This window comes from Candida pseudojiufengensis (genome assembly GCF_024610245.1).
Source record: "Candida pseudojiufengensis strain CBS 10847 chromosome Unknown scaffold23, whole genome shotgun sequence".
In the NCBI taxonomy this organism is placed as follows: Eukaryota; Fungi; Ascomycota; class Pichiomycetes; order Serinales; family Debaryomycetaceae; genus Lodderomyces; species Lodderomyces pseudojiufengensis.
Genome location: NW_026261546.1, coordinates 66,099 through 88,597, shown reverse-complemented (window position 1 = coordinate 88,597; position 22,499 = coordinate 66,099). Strand labels below are relative to the sequence as shown.

The window sequence follows — 22,499 nt, the reverse complement described above, 5'->3', positions numbered from 1 at the left end:
TACATTTTTTTCTCTATAAATATAAACCTTCGAGATTTTCTTCAACTTTATTTTTCAATACTCTTTCTTTTGCTTGTTTAAAATCATCAGCTTTTACTTGCATACGTCTTTCTCTTAAAGCTAATAAACCAGCTTCAGTACATATTGCCTTTATATCAGCTCCTGATAAATCATCTTTACCTGTTACAATTTCATCTAAATTAACATCTTCAGCTAAACTCATTTTTGAAGTATGAATAGTTAAAATTTTCTTTTTAGTATTTGAATCTGGATTTTCAAATAATATTTTACGATCAATTCTACCTGGCCTTATTAAAGCAGGATCAAGACTTTCAATTTTATTTGTTGCCATTATAACTTTTATATCACCTCTATCATCAAATCCATCTAATTGATTTAATAATTCCAACATTGTTCTTTGAATTTCTCTTTCACCACCTGAAGTTGATTCATATCTTTTTGTACCAATTGCATCAATTTCATCAATAAATACTATTGATGGTGCATGTTCTGCTGCAATTTGAAAAATTTGTCGACATAATCTTGGACCATCACCAAGATATTTTTGAATTAATTCTGAACCAACTATTCTTAAAAATGTTGCAGAAGTTGAATTTGCAACAGCTTTTGCTAATAATGTTTTTCCTGTACCTGGAGCACCATATAATATAACACCCTTTGGAGGTTTTATACCCATTTCTTCATATAATTCTGGATGAGTTAAAGGTAATTCAACTGATTCTTTAATTTCTTGTATTTGAGATTCTAATCCACCAATATCAGCATATGATTCTGTTGGAGATTTATCAAGTTTCATAACTGAAACCATTGGATCTGCATCATCTTGTAATACACCAACAACTGCAACAGTTTTATGATGTAGTAATACTGAACAACCTGGTTCTAATAATCCTTTATCAACAAATGACATAATAGGTACATAATATTCTGAACTTGCTGTACTTGAAACAATTGCATGATCATCATCAATAATTTCTTCTAATGTACCAATTGCCATTGGATATCCTCTTAATTCATCAATTTTTTCTCTTTCTTCTGCTTGTCTTGCTTCAGTTGGTTGAAAAGCTTCTTGATTAAAAACTAATTCTTCTTCTAATAAAAGATGATCTTTAATTCTTTCTAATTTTAATAATTTTAATTTACAACGAGTATTTGGATAAACATTTGGTAATTTTACTGCAGTATCAGGACCTTTTCTTCTTTTTTTACCAAATTTAGTTTCAACTGGTGGTTCATATTTAGGTTTTTCCTTTTTTTTATCATCTTTCTTTTTGTTGAGATTATTGCCTCCAGGCATAGAAGATCCTTGTCCCATAATAAGGTGAAAAAAACTGCTTTAAACTTTAATTAATAAGATTTGACTCCAAAATGTAAATGATACTAATGTCTGTTCTGATTTGCTTTTGCAGTCGGTGGCACTTTTGTTGAGTTTGTTGCAACTAAAAAAAAAAAAATAAAATCTCTAAGATCAACTTTATAAACAAACTGTACGATTATTCAAGACATGTCTAATATTCATAGTCTACAAAATAAATCTTTCTCTTCATTAAATAGAAAGAGTTCATCAAGTGTTAAATATGGGATACAACCAAAAGATCATCTAACAGAAAGTTATGAATCAAGTTTTAAACCTTTAACAAGAGGTATAATAGTAAATATAGAAGATTCGGTTAAAAAATCAACAACCACCAGAGAAAGATTACAATCTTTAGATTCAAAAAGAATATTAATAGAAGAAGAAGAACCAAATAAAGTAGAAGATTGTGAAGGAAATCTTATACATTCAAAAGAAGCTGGACTTTTTGATATTAAAGTATTTCAAAAATTAAAATCATTTCAACTTCCAAATGATCAAATACGTAAAAATGGTAAAAAAGCATATTCTTTAACTATATCAAAAAATGGAATATATTTAGCAATTGGAGAACAAAAATCTAAATTTGGGAATTTTGAATTTAAACCTTTAGATGGATCTATTGTTAATCTTGAAACTCAATTAAGAGAATTTTCATTTGCAGAAGATAAATTTATATTACAATTAAAAAATGGTGAATTTATTATAGCTAGTCATTATGGTAGAGATGATGAAATTAGATCATATTTTAAAAAATATCCCAATCCAAAGATTAAAGAAGATAAATTATTAACAAAAGAAGGAGAAACAAAATTAATAAATTATAAATTTAATGATCCTTTGAAAACAGCGGGGACAAGAGCTGCTACAAGAAGTTCATTAAGAATTGCCACAGCAGCAGCCTTAAAAGAAAATCCACTTGAAGAACCCGACAAGTCTATAATAGATATAGATGAGGTTTTTTTTTCGGGTAATGATTATGTTGAACATACTCCAATTCCTAATTTCAAACCTCCATTACGTTATATTTTTCAAAATGGATATAAAATTACAGTTACACAAGAAGATTTCAAATCACTACATCGAAATAATTGGATAAATGATGTTGCAATGGATTTTGGTCTACGATATATTGTTGATGATGCGGTAAATCAAAATATTATAAAATCAGATGAAACTTATGTTTTCAATTCATTTTTTTATTCAAAATTAGTAGCTAAAAATGAAAATCCTATAAATTATTATCAAAATATTAAAAAATGGGTTAATAAAATAGATTTATTAAAATATAGATATGTTATATTACCTGTTAATGAAGATTATCATTGGTATTGTTGTATAATTAGAAATCTTCCAGATTTATTAAGTTCAGATGAAGATATAGAAGAAATTGATCCAATAACTAAAAAAATAAGAGGAGTTGTTGAAATATTTGTTTTTGATTCATTAAAAGGTAAAAGAGATAATGTTAAAACTCCTTTAAAAAAATTTATAATAGATTATTGTAAAGATAAATATGACATTGAAGTTACTTCAACTTGTATTTCAGTTGTAAACGCAAGAGTTCCTCGACAAAATAATTTTAATGATTGTGGAATTCATGTTTTATATAATATTAAAAAATGGATTAAAAATATGACACAATGTGAATCAAATTGGAGAAAATTTCAAGTAGCAGTTATGAAATCAATATTTTCAGGAGAAGAAAGAAGTAAAGAAAGAACTTATTGGATTAATATTTTAATAAAATTACATTCAGAACAAGATCTTCAACCAGAAGAACTTTTAGAAGATGATGAAGATGTGGTTGAGATTGTAATGGAACCAAGATTAATTGATGATATTTCAGCAGGTCTGGAAGAGAATCAAATAGATGCAAATGGTTCAGATTCACAAGAGAAAGAACAAAACATTGAAGTTGTAAATTCACAAGATAAAGAACAAAAGATTGAGGTTATAAACTCACAAGATAAAGAACAAACAATTACACAAGAAAAAGAAGAGCAAAGTCAAGATTCTTATCAATCTGTTCATCTGCAATCTCAAAATAAAATAAATAATGAAGCTTTACAAAATTATTTAAAATCTTATGATTTACTGGATGAAATTTGTAATTTATTAAATAAATATTTTGATAAAGATTCTGATATCACAAGAGTTAAAAGTAATTTAATTAAACATCAAATTGATAAATTAAAATCAGATGATTCAATAACTAAATTTGAATTATTTTTATCAACATATCATAATGAAACTGTTGTAAATGGTGTTAAAAATATAAGCATCAATGAAACAAAAGAAGATATAAGACCAAAATTAAAATGTGTTGAAAAATTAAATGAAAAATTATCTTCAAAACCAAAAGGTCAATTTGCAAAATATTTTCATTCAAAAAAGGAACCTGATTTTGAAATTGAAAGTGATGATTTGGAGAAGATTACACCAGTTAAAAGAATTGATGCACCCTATTCAGGAATAGCTAAAAGTGCTTTAGGTTTAACTACAAATATCGATAATGATACCTTCAAATCACAAAAGAAAGATGCAAGAAAATTAATTGAAGAAATGGAACCTCAAAAAAGATCTAGGTATAGGTAAGTAGCATTTATAATATAGCATTCTTTAGATAACATATATGTCACGTGACCTCGTATTTATATCCGTTCATATCCATAAACTTACTTTAAACAATATCAAATAAGTACATTACCTACTACAATCAATTCCAATGTCTTCTCCACCATTACCTGCCAGACCTCAACTTAATGAGAAGTCAGGAAGTGATAGCTCAAACCGATCACTTCCAGAAATTCCACAAACTAAAATAATTTTTGAACCAACAGATAATTTATCATTTATATCAATTGTTAAACAATTGGAGCGATATGAAATTAATGAAACAAATGAATATATTCGTATTGAAAAACATAATAGGTTCAATAAGTTGTCAATTGATAATGAATTTTGGAATAAATATATATTAGATTATTCAAATGAAATTATACGTAGAAGAGAAATTGATTTATTAGAAAATGAAATAATAAAAGGAATTCCTGAATCAATTAGATCAATAATATGTTTAAAGACATTAAATATTAACTACAGTTTCATCAATGATCACGCCCTTGATGATTTGAAAATAAAATCAAGTCGATATAATGGAGAAGTTTCAACTCTTGTCAAAACAAGAAATGGTAAAGAAATTTTACTGATTTTTTATTCAATGTTTCAAGATAATGAATTAAAAGATTGTGGAAGTTTTTTAGGAAATATTACAGATTTAATAATTGATATACCTGGATTATCTACTGAAGAACAAATTTACATATTGTTTAAAATTTATAATATATATCGATTTGAAAAAAAAGATGATTTAATTTATAAAATTAATCGATCATTAGAAGATAATTTGAGTAGTTTTAATCATATTGCAAGTCAGGGGATAAATTGGTCAACTTACTATAAAAGTGTATTACCAAAATTTTTTGCACTTGATACTGAAACAAGTTTAATTATTTTAGATTTATTTTTATTTGAAGGATTTAATTTTTTACTACGATTAATTGTATGGATATTCATTAATAACCAAAACTTATCTGAATTAAATGGTAAAGAATTATCAAATTATATTAATTCAATTGAATTTTTAACAGAAAATGAATATAATTTTAAAGAAATTTTAAATTTAAATCCACCAATAATAAATTATGAAAATGAATTATACTTGATAAAATCAAATTCAATGAATAATAATTCTAATGAATTAAAAAATTTAATTGATATAAATGAAGATTTACAAATAAAGATAAATGAATCAAATGTTAAAATTAATAATTTACAAGCAACTCATATTGAAATATCTCAACAATCTCAAGAATATAATAAAAATTTAAGTCAAGCGGAAGAAAAAAGACAAACACTAGTTAGAGAACGTGATGAATTAAAACAAAAATATAATCATTTAACTATGAAAGAAAATTTATTAAATACAATAAAAGCTAATAAAGAATTTTCTGAAAGAAACAATGAATTACAACAACAATTAAACACCTTAAAGAACTCAATAGCTGAGAAGAAACATAAATTATCAAAAGCTCCTAGTTAGTTACCTCCTCTTATATCTATCATATACATTAACTACTTGAATAATACCAAACACCAACAACGAAGAAAAAACACCAATTTGTAAATTTTGTAATATTTTAGATTGTCTTTTTTCAATTTCTATAGCTTTTGAATATGAAATATCATCTCTAAATGAAATCATTGTATATAAAGGTAACCATTTATTCGTGAACCATTTACCTAATGTATAATCTAATTTCTTTTTTGTAATATACCAAATATTTGTAACTTTAGATGACATTTCAAAATAATTATCCATTGCTAATTTACATATCGCATCAAGATCTGGCTTTCGTATTGTTGAAAATCCAATAAATGATTTTGAAATATCTTTGGTGGTATCAATTAATTCCATTAATATTCTAACATCTTCAAATCCACAATTCATTCCTTGACCATAAAATGGAACCATTGAATGTGCTGCATCACCAATTATAAGTGCTTTACCACTGGGGACGTTATATGGATATGAACTTACTTGCATTAATGAACCTCTTGGATTATTTTTAAAAGCTTCTATTAATGCAGTTTCTCCAATTAATTTATAAGCATCTGGAAAGTTCTCCTTAAAAAATTTAAGGAAGTCGTCACTACTCTTTATTGATTCTATAACAGACCATGGACTGAAAAAAGTTGAAGTAAATGAACCATCTTCATTTGGTAATGCAATTAACATAAATTTATGTCTTGGCCAAATATGTAAATGATTAGGATCAATTGAAAATTTGGTGGCTGGGTTTGGTGGTATATAAAGTTCCATATATTGCATATCTATATAAGTTTGTTGGAAATTCATTCTCATATATTTTTGCATTTGATTTCTAAATTGTGAATGAGCTCCATCAGCTCCTATTATGAAGTCGAATTTAAATTCTTTTATACCTTCTTTTGTTGAAAATTCTAATTTAGGCCTTTGATCTAAATTACTTAATTTTATAAGTTTATGTTCAAATTTTATTTTAACATTTGAATTCTTTAACTCTTCTATCAATAATTCATTTAAAAATGATCTATCTATTGAATTTATACATTCTCCATTTAATCCATATAATTGAGATTCTTCCTTGGTTCCAGTTATATCATGAATCATTCTACCTTTCATTGGTATTACTCTTGATAAAATTTTATCAGTTAAATTTGAATCAACATATTTTAAAGCTCTTATACCTCTATTACTAACTGCTAAATTTATCGATCTTAAGTTTTTTTGTCTAGATTGATTTTGAGTTGTATAATCTGGTCTTAAATCAAATATTGTTACTTCATAACCTTTTTTACTAAATGCTAATGCTGCTAAACATCCAACTAATCCTGCTCCAACAACACCAATTGTTTGCGTTGATTCAGTCATTTTGGTTTGTTTAAAAAGTTGCAAAAAAAATATCACGATATGAAAAAATTCACAAAATAAATTACCTTGAGCTTGATTTATCAAAAACTACATATCCAATGGTTAGCAAACTCATAATACGACTAAATCTAATAATATAAATGATATGATAAAACGTTTGAAAAATACAACATTATGGTCAAATTTTAAATTTTTACAACTGATTAGATACTCGTCATCATCAACAAAATCAAAATCTACATTCAATACAATTATAATTGAACAATCTACTGAAAAACAAACAAAATTAAGTAATGAATCAATATTAAAATTAATTAATCGTTTAAAAAATGAAAAATATATTATTGATGAAGGATTCAAAGCTATTTTAGTTAGTTATAAAGGTAAAATTTTGCAGATTAAATCATTTGGTACTGAAGATATAAAAGAGGAGGAAGATGAAGAAGTAATGCAATCAGAGAAAGTGCTAGAAGAGCCACAGCGAGTGAATGCTACTCTTGAAACAGAACCAGAAACCAAACTGAAAGTGCTAGAAAAGACAAAACCAGAAACAAAACTGAAAGTGCTAGAAAAGACACTGCAAGGGAATGCTACTCTTGAAACAAAAACAGAGACGGTGCAAGTGGAAACTACTTCAGAATCAACTTCAAGGACGGTGCAAGTGGAAACATCAGAAATTAAAGCAGAACCTGTTGTGGTGGAAGATAACAATCTTAAACCAGATGAAACAAATACTACAGAGAACCAAGACATAGAGGTAAAACCACTTACTTCTCGAAAAAGAAAATTACTTGAATTGAAAAATCGATTAGAATCCAAAAAACTACTAGCACCTACATTAAAATTTCAAAAAAGAGCATTTGAATATGATAAAGAAGCATTTTTAAGGAAAATTGAACTTGAATCACAATTTACTGATCCTCATCTAAAGGGTTTTAAATTTTTAAATTATGATAAATTAATTCAAACAGGAGTTGGAAGTTATGAATTTTTAAAAGAATCTAAAGATATGAAAATTCTATTAAGAAAACAAAATCTTATAATATCTCATCCAAAATTAAGAATACCTGAATTAAAATTAACTCAAAAAGAAACTTTAAATTTTGAAAATGCAACAAGTATGGAAACCCTTGAAATTATTGGTAAACTGTTAATTGATGAATGGTTTTATAAATGGAATTTTTTTCAACAATTTAGATCAAAAATTATGATTTATAAATTTGAAAATTTTGCAAATAGAGGTTTAAGATTTATTAAAATTGAACCAAATAAAGATATGACACAGATTATTTTTTCATCACCTATACAATTATTTATTTCAATGCATTATTTAGAAGATAAAAATTATTATCAAATTATTGAAAATTTTACTTCAAGATTTAGAGAAATTAATAAAATTAGAAATCCAAAGTATGATTTAAATTTATTAAATGATAACTACTTAGAATTAATTCAAAAATATACAAGAGAACAAAATATACCACTACAAAATCATTTATTTTCTCAAACTTTTAAACCTCAATTATTAACAAATTTTGAAATAAATTTACCTTGTTTACCAAAATTAAAAAATCAATTTTTTTATAATTATTTTCAAATTGCTTTAATTGCTCCTTTTTCAATAACAACAAATAATTATCCTGAAATTAATTTTTTATCACAAAATTTAGATGCAATTGGTGATTGTATATTGAAAAGATATACAGGTGAATTTTTAATAAACTACTCTAAATCAAACCCAAATTTTAAATGGAATATGGAAGATCATAATTTTTTAAATTCAAATATATTATTTAGTAGATTATCATTAGCTTATAAATTACATCAAGGATTAAATAATCTTAGACATCAAAAGGAAATTAGTGAAAAAATTTTAATTTCTGATTTAAATATTTCAAATGAATATTTAGGTGATATATTTGAAAGAATTGTTGGGATTTTTTATCTTGATGATTATGAAAATTGTAGAAATTGGATTTTTAATATTTATTCAATAATTTTAAAAAATATCACAGCTAAAAAAGATGGGATTGAATTTATTGATAAAGAAAAATATGTTAAATTATATCAATATCATTTGAAAAATTTCACAATGTATTAGGAGGATTCTATAGGTTTTATATCATTAATATTAAATTTATTTTCACCTTTCCGTAGCTTTAAAATAATTGTCTCTCTAAATGATACAATTTTTCTACATAATGGACATAAACCTTTACCTCTTGGTATTGAATTATTTCTAGCATGAGAACTACTTAAACTTTGTTCAATACAATTTAAACAAAAAATATGACCACATGTTGTAGTTGTTGCATTTTCTATATCATCAAAACATATAGGACATTGTATTGAGTTTAATTTTTTGCTGGTTTCAGGTTTACTATTTGAATTATTGTTACTAGTGGTATCTTCATTTGACTTGTTTTGAGGATTATCTAATAAATCTTGTGTTACTTTTCTAAATTCAAGAAATTGTATTTCATCATCTGATTCATCATCATCAAGATCAATGGATGGAATTATTTGAGCATTATTATTTGACATATAAGTTAATTGATTGATTACTAAAGTTACTTAAGGTGTAGAAATTTAAATCAAATAATTGACTACTTTTGATATAGTTTCGCGTCACAAAAACTTACGCGTCACTAAAATCTGGGTAGTGTAACTTGCACTGAAATAATTAAAATTTGTTACAAAAGTTTAAATTTGAGACATTGATTCAAATTGATATCAATACAAAAGATACCGAATAGTCTAATATTTCAATAAGATTAATGACATAAGAAACCGTTTTAATTTATACGAAACAATTATTGCTTCTTTCTCTTTCAAATTTCAACATTTTAAAGGATTTCGAGGAATTAAGGAATTAAGGTTCAAACCAGCTCAACTCAAGATTCTTGATAGTAATCTTATTTTAACCTCATGTTTCATTTTTGAAGTGAAAATTTTTCTATTGTTTTGTTTATTGATAAAATTCTTGGGTAAAACCGGTTATACGTTGAATCCCTTGGTATCTCGTAATTAAAGTTAATTTGAATTGTTTTATTCGAAAATTACAATCAATAATTAAGTCTATCAGTTTAGGGACTGTTGGCTTTGTCTATATCAATCATTACGTCATACCTTTTTTTGCACATGATTTCTCGTTAATCTCTTTGATTTTGTGTTGTAAGAAAAGTTTATCTAAAGTTTATATATGACGTAGATAGTGTTGGTGAAAAATTATTTGGCTTACCAGTTTTTATAGGAGCTCAATTCATAGGTATACTAGACTTATTCGAACTGTATTAGTCAGAGCGATGTTTGATTCAAGGATAAATTACTTAATTCGTATCTTCTTTAGTATCTGAAACAGTTGAAAAAAAAAAGAAAAGAATAATAAGTTTTTCCGGCTGCAAAATAGAAAAGAAAATTCAAATCTATAACGAATAAATTACTTTTGTAAGAAAAAAACTAAAACATTTTTCATGCAAGATTTGAAAACGGATAACATTGATACGTTGAATTCTTCAAATTAGGAAGGAAGGATATAACTTAATGATATTGTTTTACAAAACCTAGTTTGCAAAAAGAAACGATATGAAATAACTCTAATTTAAAACACGATATTCAAAAGCCTAAACTATAATTAATAACCTAATTTATAGCTTATTGAATATAGTGTCGGAAGAGAATTGGTTTCAAAAATTTTCTTTAATTCCATCATAGTGTAGTATCAAATTCTTTTTCCTCGCATACTGTTTCAATGAACGTTATCTTATCGCACATTTTTTTGTACCTACACCCCCCAATTAAAAAAGAAAACCCAAGTGTGAGCAATTGTTTCGTAAAACATAGAAAAATAAGTGAAACCTAGGGCTATCATAGCTTTTTTCGGGGTACAAATGAGGTGATGATAACCCAAATTGCTCATCTTATGACTTCCTTAACTTGACCAATTCAACTTACGGGTGTAGACAAAATTCTTTAGTACTTTTGATATCCTAAATTTCAAATATCACAGGATAAGTATAATAAACAATAGAATATCCCTTCTGAAATAACCAAACAGTATAGAGTAATGGTACAAAATAGAATTGATTAAAGCCAATCTTTATATTATATTATTATTAAGGTGTTTTGTTAGTAGAATAATTATAGTGTAAATGTTTTAACACAAAATTTGATAAAAGAAACAAAATATTATCATAAAGACACTACCAGTACATTATGCAGTATTTACTATTAATACATAGAAAACCATTACATATATACAGATGGGATTAAAACACACATTAAACAAAAAATTAGAAGGAGCAAATGATGAGATAAATATATAAAAATTATAAATGATATATAAAGAATTGAAAATGTCTTTAATTATTCATCAATTGACTATTTTTCAAATTTTAAATCAACATATAACATTCATACTTTCATTAATCTTTCAATTGTTATAAACCAATAAACAGATCTACAAATATGACTAAAGAACAACAACCAGCTGTATTTTACGTTAATGCTGCATTATTTGATTGTGATGGTACATTAGTAAATTCAACAGGAGCAATATCAGAATTTTGGAGAGAATTTGGTAAAACAAGACCTCATGTTGATCCAGAAGAAATTATAAAAACTTCTCATGGTTGTAGAACTTTTGATGTTATAAAAAAATGGTCACCAGAAGATGCTATACCTGAACAAGTTACTGAATGGGAAGGTAATATACCTGATTCTTTTGGTCATCATGCAAAAGCTATACCAGGAGCAGTTGAATTAGTTAAACAATTTGATAAATACTCAAAAGATGAAACTCATGATGGTGAACAAAAATGGGCTATTGTTACAAGTGGTACATTACCATTAGCAACAAAATGGTTAAAATTATTAACTATTGAGAAACCAGATTGTTTTATAACTGCTGAAAAAGTTACAAAGGGAAAACCTCATCCACAAGGTTATCAATCAGCAAGAGAAACTTTAGGGTTTGGTTCAAATCATGCAAAAGTTGTTGTATTTGAAGATGCACCAGCTGGTATTACTGCTGGTAAAGATGCAGGAGCAATGGTTGTTGGAATATGTTCAACCTATGATCCAGAAAAAGTTAGAAATGCAGGTGCAAATATTGTAGTAAAAGATTTAACAAGTTTTCATATTGATTCTTTTAATAAAGAAACTCAAGAATTTAAAGTTGTTGTTGATGAATATTATTTTGCTGATCCTCAATATTTAGAATCAACTGCTTAGGCTAATTTATTTCATTTCAGTTACACATTTTTTTTGGCTTTTTTTTTGCTAAACTTTTAGATTAAATTGTATAATAGTTATATAGAATTAGGAATATAACGTATTCTGAACTGTCTAATGATTGATAGTTGTAGTTTATTCTGTTCTTTGGTTCATGCTTTAGTAGAATCTTCAATTTTGTGTTCAAGCGATAGAGATGGCATCAGAAAAAAATATGTACAACCAAATTTAAATATTTGCAACACATTTTACCAGACAAATCAACAATCATCAAATGTCTATTCCATCATTATCCAATCAATACCCAATAACTACTCTACCTAGAGTTAGTGGAGTACCTATAGAAAATAAATTACTAATACCACAATTTTATCAAAATGAATTTACAACAAATACTTTAGATTTTGCAATTTCAAAATCAATGATTTGTTCATATTTAATTAAACCAACTCCTAAATTATTATGGTCTTTTGCATTAAAACCTTCATATATTGTTGATTGTATAGATGTACTAAAGTTGGGAGATGAAAAAATTTATGTTGTGGGTATAACAGAAAGAAATTTATATAAAATTATAATAGTCAAAACAAGTATAAAATTGGAAGATGGGATTATACTGGCAGATACTTTAGACACAAATGAGTATAAAATTGAGAATAAAGTTGTTGGAATTAAAATTTCCAATTCAAATAGTATTGTGGTGGTTTATCAAGATGGGAAAATTGAATTTGTAAATTTTAAAAATAATGAACTCATCAAGGGTTTTAATTTTCAAAATGAAGGAGAAATTATTTATAATCAATTTATAAATGATTTAGAAGATAATTTGTTATTAGTTGTATCAAAATTTAAAACACAGTTGATATATAAAATTCTTTCAATAAATCAAACAAAACCAATATTTGAAATTCAAAATTTTCAAAATGAAATTTTAAAAGATCCTATTTTTACATATATATCTGGTAATTTATATCAATATCATGATGGAATAATTGATAACATATCTATACCAAATTTCAAAAAAGTCAATAGTACATCAGTATCTTCGTTGATTCAATCAGATGAAAAAGTTTCAATAAAATCTCCAGCACCAGATAGAATTTTATTAGGTAATTCAAATAAATTATATTTATTAAATTTAAAATTTGGTGCAAAATTATCTGAATTTAAATCAATATCAAGTTCATCTAATCCGGTAGAGGATAAAGTATTTATAAATCAAATTATACCAGTAAAAGGATCATCACAAAATACATCACTTACTAATGGTTTTTATTTAAATTTAAAAAATAAAGATAATAATTTATATTTAAATATTATAGATATAAACGTTGGATTAAATAAATTAAATGAATGTCTAGGTAAATCAATAAATCAAAGAGACGATAAACAATTAAATAATATTAGAAATATTTATAATGATGAACCAATTGAAAATGAATCTACTGAATTAAATGAAATTTATGAACACCTAAAAATAGCACAAGAAGAAAATAATTTAAATAAATGGGAATCTATATTAATACCATATCTCAAAAATAATAAATCTTGGAACGAAATTAAACAATTTCAAAATAAATCTCATAAAAAAGATAAAATATATCAATTTAAAGAATTTGATGTTGAAAATGATAGAATAATAAATATAAATTTTATAAATTTAATATTTGAATTAATTTTTAATAAATCATCACCAAATTCATTAAATTTTAAATCATTAAATTTTATACCTGAATATACTTTAATGTATTTATTAACAAATCCAATTTTTCCTAAAACTTATACTCGGGGATTATTAAAATTATTTTATAATATTAATAATTTAACATTATTAAAACAAGCTATTATAACTTGTTCAAATTTAGAAATTGAAGACTTGGTTAATTTATTAATTATTTTGGGACAAGATCAAGAAGATATTTTATCTGATTTAATAACTAGAATAATTGATGAATTTTCACCTTCTGAAATTACAAAATCATTTAAAAAAGTTTTTGAAAATTCAAATGAAACAATAAATATCATAGAGTTTATTAATAAGATTTTAAAAGTTACAAATTATAATAAGTGGAAAATTATTGAAATTTTAATTGATATAAATGGTTTATTTAATTGGAATTTAACAAATATTGAAAAATTAAATGATTTATTAGATTCTAAAATTAAACTTTTAACTGCTAATTCATATAATTTAACATTAATTGATCAAGTAAATTTAAAAAGAAACACCAGCAAGAAACAACAAACAGAAGTTAATGGTATATTAACAATTACTGATCAAACTAAGAATAAAAAATTATCATCAACAGTTGATTTAAATGATGAAAAAATCCCATTATATTCAATAGAAACATTAGAAATATAAAACATCTATTTACATGAACATTATCTATATTAATCTCTACTTTATTGATCTTATACTATTACCCTTCTTACCACTTAAACTTCCCATTTCATTTTTATTTAATTTTATACTTTCATTATCTCCTAATTCAATTTTATCATGAAAATTTAAAAAATATTTCCCATCTGATTTTAATTCACCTTGAACTAGGTTGCTTATTAGGAATTTTGATATCTCTTTTAGCTTAGTTATAGCTTCGTTTATTTCTGATTCATTTTTTAAATTTGAATTCTTGTAAATTTCTGTTTTTATTTGTTGTTTTGCTGCGTTTAATATTGGATAATCGTTTTTAAATACTGTGTTTATTGATTTTAATGCTTGTCTATATGCTTGTTTTGTTGTTAGTGACATTTAATGTGTGTTTGATGTGTAATGATCTTTTGATAATCTCGGAATATTTCTGAAAAATAAATTTATATTTTTTTTTCATCTAGATCTTCATAAATCATGTAAATGTCAGACAATCCAAAAAGAGATGTTTTAATATCTAAAAAATTATCATATATACTCCGACATGGAGCTAAAAAGGAGAATATATCAATAGATAATCAAGGATTTGTTTCAATTTCAGATATTTTAAATCATCAACTTTTTAAATCTTTTAAAACTACAAGAGAAGATCTTAATAGAATAGTTTTAGCAGATGCTAAGAATAGATATACAATTGATTTTGGAGCAGATAAAATTTGTGCAAATCAAGGTCATTCTTTAACTAACGTTAACAATGAAAATTTAATTAAATTATCAAAAGATGAATTAATTAATTTGAATATTTATCATGGTACATATTTTAAAAAGCTACCACTAATCAAGAAATCAGGAGGATTAAATAAAAGGAATAGAAATCATATTCATTTTACTTGTGATTCATTAAACGGTCAAGAATATATTAGAAAAAATGCAAATGTATTAGTATATGTTGATATTGAAAAATGTATTGAACAAGGGTTAGAATTTTATAAGAGTTCAAATAATGTTATTTTAACATCTGGTGATTCTTTGGGAAATATTAAATGGGAAAATATTTCAAAAATTATTAGTTTAAAAGATAATAATGAATTGAATTTAGATGATATATAGAATATATAGAATAAATACTCAGTTTCTGACGAAGAACAAACAAAGTGACTTCTTTCATGCATTTATTCCCAGATTGATTATCATGGTTGGATTTACAAATCTATTTTTCTACATCATTTAATTTGAAGAAGTCTTTATGTTTTATTTTTGCAAAACACAAGGAGATCTTCAAACTCATTGCTGCAAAAAAATTGTATGGCTTCCAAAATCCAAACATGATAACCGATTTATAGATTGTGAAGTGATTGATGTATCAGCTAGATAACTTGTTTGAAAGCTGTAATTAGTAATTGTTTTACTGTATATTCTCATTTCCCATCGATATATGACTTTGCTAGTGATGTCATTACGACATTGAATCTTTACCTACTTGAATTATTGAAAACCATTTTGGTTACTAACCCATTTATTATAACTAATGATTATATTTACCCATTTAATATATCTAATCAAAGTATATCAAATATTGTTAACCCATTCAATATTTTGGTTGCGAATATTTGATATACTTGGTTAACAATATTTGATATACTTTGATTTGTTCAATAGAATCAACAAAAATACCTTTTACTACTGTAAGTATAATCTTTTGCAATGTATAATGTAAACTTGTGGCTTCCTGTTGGTGAACTTATTTAAGTTAATACATCCAAAACAAAATTGTAATAATTTGTCTCTAAGATGAGTCATTTACTTTTGCAATTCCGTTTGATTTTCTGTTGTGATCCCAAATGCTAAATAACTTGGAGTATAAACAAATATCGATGGTAAGGTGTTATATTAGTCAACTGCTTCAATTAATCTGGAATCTCAATCAAAAACCAAACGAGACACAATGAACAACGTGATAACGGAAGCATCACTTTTTCATTGCATCTCGTCTGGGCTTCCTTTATCACATTGTTCATTGCATCTCGTCTGATTTTTAGACTGACATTATGACTTCTATCTTTATTTATAGTTTTTGCTTAATATGGTTGATTCATACTGATTACATTCTCACAGGAAATGTCAATTCTTCAGATTCGAATTCCTTTTGATGACTAAACTGAAACTGTATTTGCTAACGAAATTGATCTATTAATTGAAAATGGTTGAAAAAATCTAATTGGTTAGAATCATTTATTTAAGGCTTATGAGGACCACTCATGTAAACGTTTAAAGTGCTTAATAACTTTTAACTCCTATAGGATGATGTATGAACTTCGTGTATGTGATTGAAGTTCTCTTGAAGAAGCTTTAACTTCTGGTATGAACCCATCTAAAAATTGTAATCAATTTCAATATGATGATGGTTGTGTTTAAGTAAGTAAAAGGTATTGAAAAAAAAAAAAAAAAAAAATTTCAATGGAATCAACAATTTGTCTATATAACGTAAACAACAATCACTATTTCAATTTTGGTCTGGACGTATCAACTAAATTACTTCGCCAACAGGAAGCTACAAATTTACATTATACATTACATTATTCCATCAGTATTGCAAGGTATTCTTGTTGGTTACACTGAACAAACCAGATTATATCGATTTTTTTTAGTGAAGATGGGAAATGGTGAATATTCTATATGGTGTCCGTTGTTGCGTATCTCTCTTCTTAAAGAGGTGTATGATTTTGCATGCGTTGCAACCGCGGAAGATACTGGTTCTGATGTTAGAGCAACCCATACTTCAAATGATGAAATTATCAATCCAGACTATGGTCAAGATATACTTACCTTATTTCAATTTATAGCAGCATATGCAATTGATTTGAGGAATCATACACCTCTTGCAACGAAGAGAGGTAGGTAACAAAGGACACCTGTAAGTGGAACTTATAAGGGACACTTGATGAACATGGATCTGGAATATTGTGGGTCAAAAAGTAAGAAATTATAATGTTGATTGTAATCCAAAAACCGCATAAAGATGATTAGAGAACATTGAAATTATGATGAATTTATTTTGATCCATGTACTCATTGCTTACCTAGCATCAGATGGCTCATAAAATTCAAGTTTCATTGTTTGACAAGCTGCCTATTATTTTTGATTTAGTACATCTTCACGATAAGGAGAAAATATGATTTTTAAAGGTTGCTGTTTCATTCATTCTCCTTATTACAAACTTTATTAATGGGTTTTCACCACTTGGACCTGATGGATTAACCATTATAATTGGGCTAGTTTACACTCTACATCACGACGATTCAATGTGTCGTTGTTTGGTGATTATTACAATCAATGGGGGAACATGTTTTGAGCACAAAGGATTATAGGAACTATATCCAAATCTGAATTAGTAATAAGTTTGAAGTGATCCTAATGGATTCTTTTGCACTTTTACTGCTTGGTTCTAAAACGATTTTAGGTATAGTTAAGAAAGATTAAGCACAATCTAATATCAAGTGCTTCGCATAGTTAAGAAAGATTAAGCACAATCTATTATCAAGTGCTTCGCACTCAATAGTATTACAGAATATGATGAACATCGATGAAAATAAGAAATATACATATCCTTATTTTTATTTCGAAAAATCTCCAAAAAGACAAACACACTATCATTTATAATCAAAGTAAAAAAAAGTTCCCCTGTTGGTTCCGTAAATCACCAAATGAAAATTCAATGAATCGTCGTGATTTTGAATGTAAACAAGCTCAATGAGTATGGTGAAAAGTAATCATTCTAGTGGAAAATATTTTCAATTAAGAATCCAAGATTTTTAGAACAACCAAATACTCAAACTACCTGTTGACTGCAAGAACAAAAATTAAAGTTTATCACTGTCTACATATTAATTCATTTAAAGATGACCAAGTGGGGACACTTGGACTTATTTTTTACTTCATTATATATCAACTTTGAGATACTGTTGAAATCCTTGTATGGATATCTTCACAAGTGGAGAATACCCAAAATATAGTTCTCATGAAGGAGATTACTTGTAGAGATTTACTCTTCAAAAATAATACTTGGTACTTTTGACATTACTGACACTATACGCAAACAAAAAATTTAAGAACATTACGCTGAAACTCCCCAAGATTTGATCTTTTAAAGTTATGTCTCATACAATTTACACTAAGAATCGTTTGAGTATTCTATATTCAAAGTTTGAAATCCATTTCAGCTTTTTTCAAAAAAATAAATTTTATAAAATTTTAGTTGGTGGCCCGCAAGCTGTTGCAACCGCAAATCTAAAATAGTACATCTAATATCAATACAGGACGTAAAAAAGAGCTTTCAGAATCTTGTAAATCAAACTACACGAAATTAGCAAAAAGTTAGATAAAATGTTTCTATTTTATGCATTCGATAATAATAAAAGAAAAGCAAGTTCTAAATCACCATGTAATTATGTTTAATTAGAATTTTTCAAGAAATGTTTTTACTACCGAGATTTTAAATCTTGATATCTACACCTACTATCCAAAATGTTAAACAACTTGATTTACATATAGCAAGTTGACGGTAAGAATAAAGTAGTATGGTTTCATTGTACATTTAGAAAAAGTTCGAAAGACTCATTTTGATTTTATAGATTTGTTTCGCTTTAGAATGTGGTCTGATTACAACCTCATTTAAATTTTAAAGTTTTGAAACATTGATAAAAAGAGACTTTGAATTTGCTGTAAATTTTCAGAATCTACTCCTTGACAGTTGTATTTAATAGTATGTTTTATCTTATTCATCATTAGGCTTAATTATGGTTTTGGTTCCTGAAAGAAATTAATAAATAAACAGAAGGCTAAATAATTATTTTTACACCCAAATTGTAAAATTTAACTTGAAACGTTTCAGATCGAGTAATTATTTGCGCACAAAAATTTTACAAATAACATTTCATGTTTCAAAAGATAATTCTTTAAGTTGTTAGACAATCTCATATCTCTAATCATTTTTTCATTCTTGTACCTTAAATTGTAAAGAACCGTTTTTTGTTTTTGGATTTGAAATTTTTATCACGAAGTTTATAAAATAAATTAAATAGATGCATATGAATTATCACGTCTAGATCTATAATATTATATTAATTAAGTATTGATGCATAGAATAAAAAGTAAATCTAAAATCTTTTTGGGTTAAATTAAATTTTAGTTAGTTAGGTTGGTTACAATTAGAAATTAACAAGAGAACTTGAAATCAATGTTCACAAAGGTATTCATCAACTTTGTACGATTTGGTTAATTGATCAGACGAGGTATGTTTGATTAATTTTGATTTTTTGGTCTAACCAAACAACGCGTGTGCTTCCTTGAAACGAATGGTTTCGGAATTTTACACCTAAAATCTTTAAGACTCGTATAATATACCCCTTTTAATACATTTGAAAAGCAACTAATGAAATTCTTTTAAAAAGAAATGGTAAAAATTTTGAAATGCTTTAAAAGATTATTCCACAAGTTTCTTCGAGAAAGAATTGAATATGGAATTGTTTAAACAAATACTTTAGTTACACGGTGAAATTGAAATATACCAGCCCTGATCATCAACAATTACATGAATAAAAAAACCGTTTATTCTCTATTATACTTAGCATCAATGTATTATTGTCTCAAGTAATTAATTTTTTTTTTTTTTTTATTTGTAAGTCAGAATGCCCTAATCTATAATATCGTATTTCACAACTTTTATTTAAGATCCAAATTGAATCAATAATACATTGAGATAACATAACAATAGAATTTAGAAAATGAAAGCTTGGTCACAGTGATCTACTAAGTCGAAAATGCAAACCATCAATACTACAGAGTTACTTGGAGCTTCAAATCAAAGATGGTATAAGTGCTGAGGGTGATGATACCTTTCATTCCGCAATCTCTAAAAATATTATTGTAAAACGGAGGTTATTTTATTATTATTCGGATATACCTGGGAATGTACAATATAAATCTAGTAGATATTATACTTCTGGAATCACTTTAGTATGTGTTTTGTGTAAAGAGACATGAAAATCTCGTAATTCTAGAACGAAATTTTAAGTATGTTGAGTCGAAAGTAAAAATGTTTTAATTAAAACTTTCCATTAAAACTTCATTGATTTCTTTTTAGTTTAAAACCTTTATAAAGTTGAAGTACTAGACTTGTGTTTTGTTTTGGAGAATTACTTCCTAAATTTAAATACTTTGTTGATTAAAGGCATTCTGTATAAGTTAAAATTAATATATATATAATCTCGTATTATTTCACATTAATTTTTAAATCACAAAATTTAACATTTTCAAAATCAATAAAATTTCATCATTTTGTATTATTATTTTCATATATATTCATTTCATTATCCACATATTTCAAGATTATGGTCTACTAAATTCAATTCAAAACTCATTTGACTCATTAACTCAATTTTCAAATCATATTTATAAAGTAGATCACTAATATATCTAACATTTTTAAGAGGGATTTTCGATTTATAAAACTTCCTTATACATTAAATCACAGCAATAACTAATTTGATAGAAAACAAAATCAGCAAATTCACATTCAAGTCTGATAAGAAATTTAAATTACAAATTCTTTCTACTTTCCCAATAATCATCTTTATCAATCTTTGAATCATTTCATTAACAAATCTCAGATTATTTGTATATTAAATTTTTTTGTTTCATGTTTGCTAAAAAATATAATCATTATTCAAATAATATAAATTCAAATAACTCAAGCAATACACAATCAACAACAAGCTCATCAACTAAATTTCAATCTAATGATTCTTCAAGTATTTCAAACAACAAGAATACCAATTTACAAACATATACAAATTCTATAAATTCAAATTTTTCATCATTATCACCATTTGCAACCACTTTTTATCCAATAATGCAAAAACTGCCATCACCAACTCCTACAACTTCTACTTCATTACCACAAATTAAAACAACTAATCTAACATCAAGGTATAACAACGACACAGATCCAAAATCAAGTCCAATTCAATTAAATCATGAAAATATTGATCAAAATGATAGAAAATTACCTAAATTATCATCTAATTCAAATAAATCTACTACAAATCCTTCATATCTATCAACACAAAATTCCAAACCTAACATAAATAATACTACTAATCAAAAATTTTCTCAAAACTCAGATAATAAAATATGTCAATGGTATTGTTGTTCATGTGGTCAATCTTATGGATCAGTATTATATAAAGAAAATGATAATAATAATCAATCATCTTCAACAATTAATGAAAAAAATCAAACGACACAATCCAATGAAACACAACTACCTTATAATCAACTAGAAGAAGAAATTCAAAGATCATCATACAACAGGGATAATTTAAATCGAAATTATATATTTGATAATTTAAAATATTATAGTAATGTTGTTTATAAAGATCATCATCAAAATCAAATAATAAATTCACCAATAAAATCTAATCAAAGCACCAATTATTTTGATTTTAAACCATCATCATCATCAACACCAACATCTTCTTCAACAGATTTAAAATCACCATCAAGAAAAAGAGAAAGAGAAGAAATAAAAGAACTAACGGAAGATAATTTAGAATCATCACCAAAAATACGACAAAAATCAATATCATCAGACGACCCTCAAATTCAAACACCAATATTATCACCATTAAATATAAATTTAGAATTACAATCCACCACCAGTTCAAAAAATTTATATGAATATAAACAAAAAGTAATATTAGATATTCCAACAAGATTTATTTGTCATAGATGTAATCATATGATGTGTCCTTATTGTTTAAAATTAAGATTAAAAGATATTTAATAAAAAATTGAAAAACCTTTAGGTTTTTTAATTTTGATTACAAATTGCTTCGAATATTTCATTATTATGTTCAAGTAGTATTTACTTATATACTTTTGATTTAAGTAGTGTTACCACTACTTATATACTGGATTTTAATTTAGTTTATAGTCTTTTTCACGTTTAATTCACGACTGTTTAATTTATTCATCTGCTATAT

General features: G+C 25.7%; 8 protein-coding genes and 1 pseudogene across 9 annotated transcripts; 6 read left to right on the top strand and 3 right to left on the bottom strand. All coding sequences in view use genetic code 12, as the record gives it.

Annotated features, from left to right (window-relative positions):
* Positions 1 to 13: 13 nt before the first annotated feature.
* Positions 14 to 1,336, bottom strand: RPT2 (proteasome regulatory particle base subunit; the record flags this gene model as incomplete). Its single annotated transcript, XM_051760593.1, has 1 exon — positions 14 to 1,336. The coding sequence occupies one exon, from the start codon at positions 1,334 to 1,336 to the stop codon at positions 14 to 16; it is 1,323 nt and encodes a 440-aa protein (XP_051611735.1).
* A 189-nt stretch (positions 1,337 to 1,525) lies between these two features.
* KGF55_005566 (uncharacterized protein) lies at positions 1,526 to 5,480 on the top strand (the record flags this gene model as incomplete). Its single annotated transcript, XM_051760591.1, has 2 exons — positions 1,526 to 3,969; positions 4,130 to 5,480. The coding sequence occupies 2 exons, from the start codon at positions 1,526 to 1,528 to the stop codon at positions 5,478 to 5,480; spliced, it is 3,795 nt and encodes a 1,264-aa protein (XP_051611734.1).
* Positions 5,481 to 5,592: 112 nt separating this feature from the next.
* On the bottom strand, positions 5,593 to 6,851 carry KGF55_005565 (annotated as a pseudogene). The gene is made up of 2 exons: positions 5,716 to 6,851; positions 5,593 to 5,599 (listed from the first exon to the last, which is right to left on the bottom strand). Coding segments are annotated over exons 1-2 (1,143 nt in total).
* Positions 6,852 to 6,996: 145 nt separating this feature from the next.
* KGF55_005564 (uncharacterized protein) lies at positions 6,997 to 8,952 on the top strand (the record flags this gene model as incomplete). Its single annotated transcript, XM_051760590.1, has 1 exon — positions 6,997 to 8,952. One exon carries the CDS (start codon positions 6,997 to 6,999, stop codon positions 8,950 to 8,952), a length of 1,956 nt encoding a protein of 651 aa, XP_051611733.1.
* Positions 8,953 to 11,318: 2,366 nt separating this feature from the next.
* Positions 11,319 to 12,083, top strand: RHR2 (glycerol-1-phosphatase; the record flags this gene model as incomplete). Its single annotated transcript, XM_051760589.1, has 1 exon — positions 11,319 to 12,083. One exon carries the CDS (start codon positions 11,319 to 11,321, stop codon positions 12,081 to 12,083), a length of 765 nt encoding a protein of 254 aa, XP_051611732.1.
* A 274-nt stretch (positions 12,084 to 12,357) lies between these two features.
* Positions 12,358 to 14,448, top strand: UTP8 (Utp8p; the record flags this gene model as incomplete). Its single annotated transcript, XM_051760588.1, has 1 exon — positions 12,358 to 14,448. One exon carries the CDS (start codon positions 12,358 to 12,360, stop codon positions 14,446 to 14,448), a length of 2,091 nt encoding a protein of 696 aa, XP_051611731.1.
* A 36-nt stretch (positions 14,449 to 14,484) lies between these two features.
* On the bottom strand, positions 14,485 to 14,838 carry KGF55_005561 (uncharacterized protein; the record flags this gene model as incomplete). The annotated part of the gene is made up of 1 exon (XM_051760587.1): positions 14,485 to 14,838. The coding sequence occupies one exon, from the start codon at positions 14,836 to 14,838 to the stop codon at positions 14,485 to 14,487; it is 354 nt and encodes a 117-aa protein (XP_051611730.1).
* Positions 14,839 to 14,940: 102 nt separating this feature from the next.
* On the top strand, positions 14,941 to 15,567 carry TPT1 (tRNA 2'-phosphotransferase; the record flags this gene model as incomplete). The annotated part of the gene is made up of 1 exon (XM_051760586.1): positions 14,941 to 15,567. One exon carries the CDS (start codon positions 14,941 to 14,943, stop codon positions 15,565 to 15,567), a length of 627 nt encoding a protein of 208 aa, XP_051611729.1.
* A 5,800-nt stretch (positions 15,568 to 21,367) lies between these two features.
* On the top strand, positions 21,368 to 22,300 carry KGF55_005559 (uncharacterized protein; the record flags this gene model as incomplete). The annotated part of the gene is made up of 1 exon (XM_051760585.1): positions 21,368 to 22,300. The coding sequence occupies one exon, from the start codon at positions 21,368 to 21,370 to the stop codon at positions 22,298 to 22,300; it is 933 nt and encodes a 310-aa protein (XP_051611728.1).
* Positions 22,301 to 22,499: the final 199 nt, after the last annotated feature.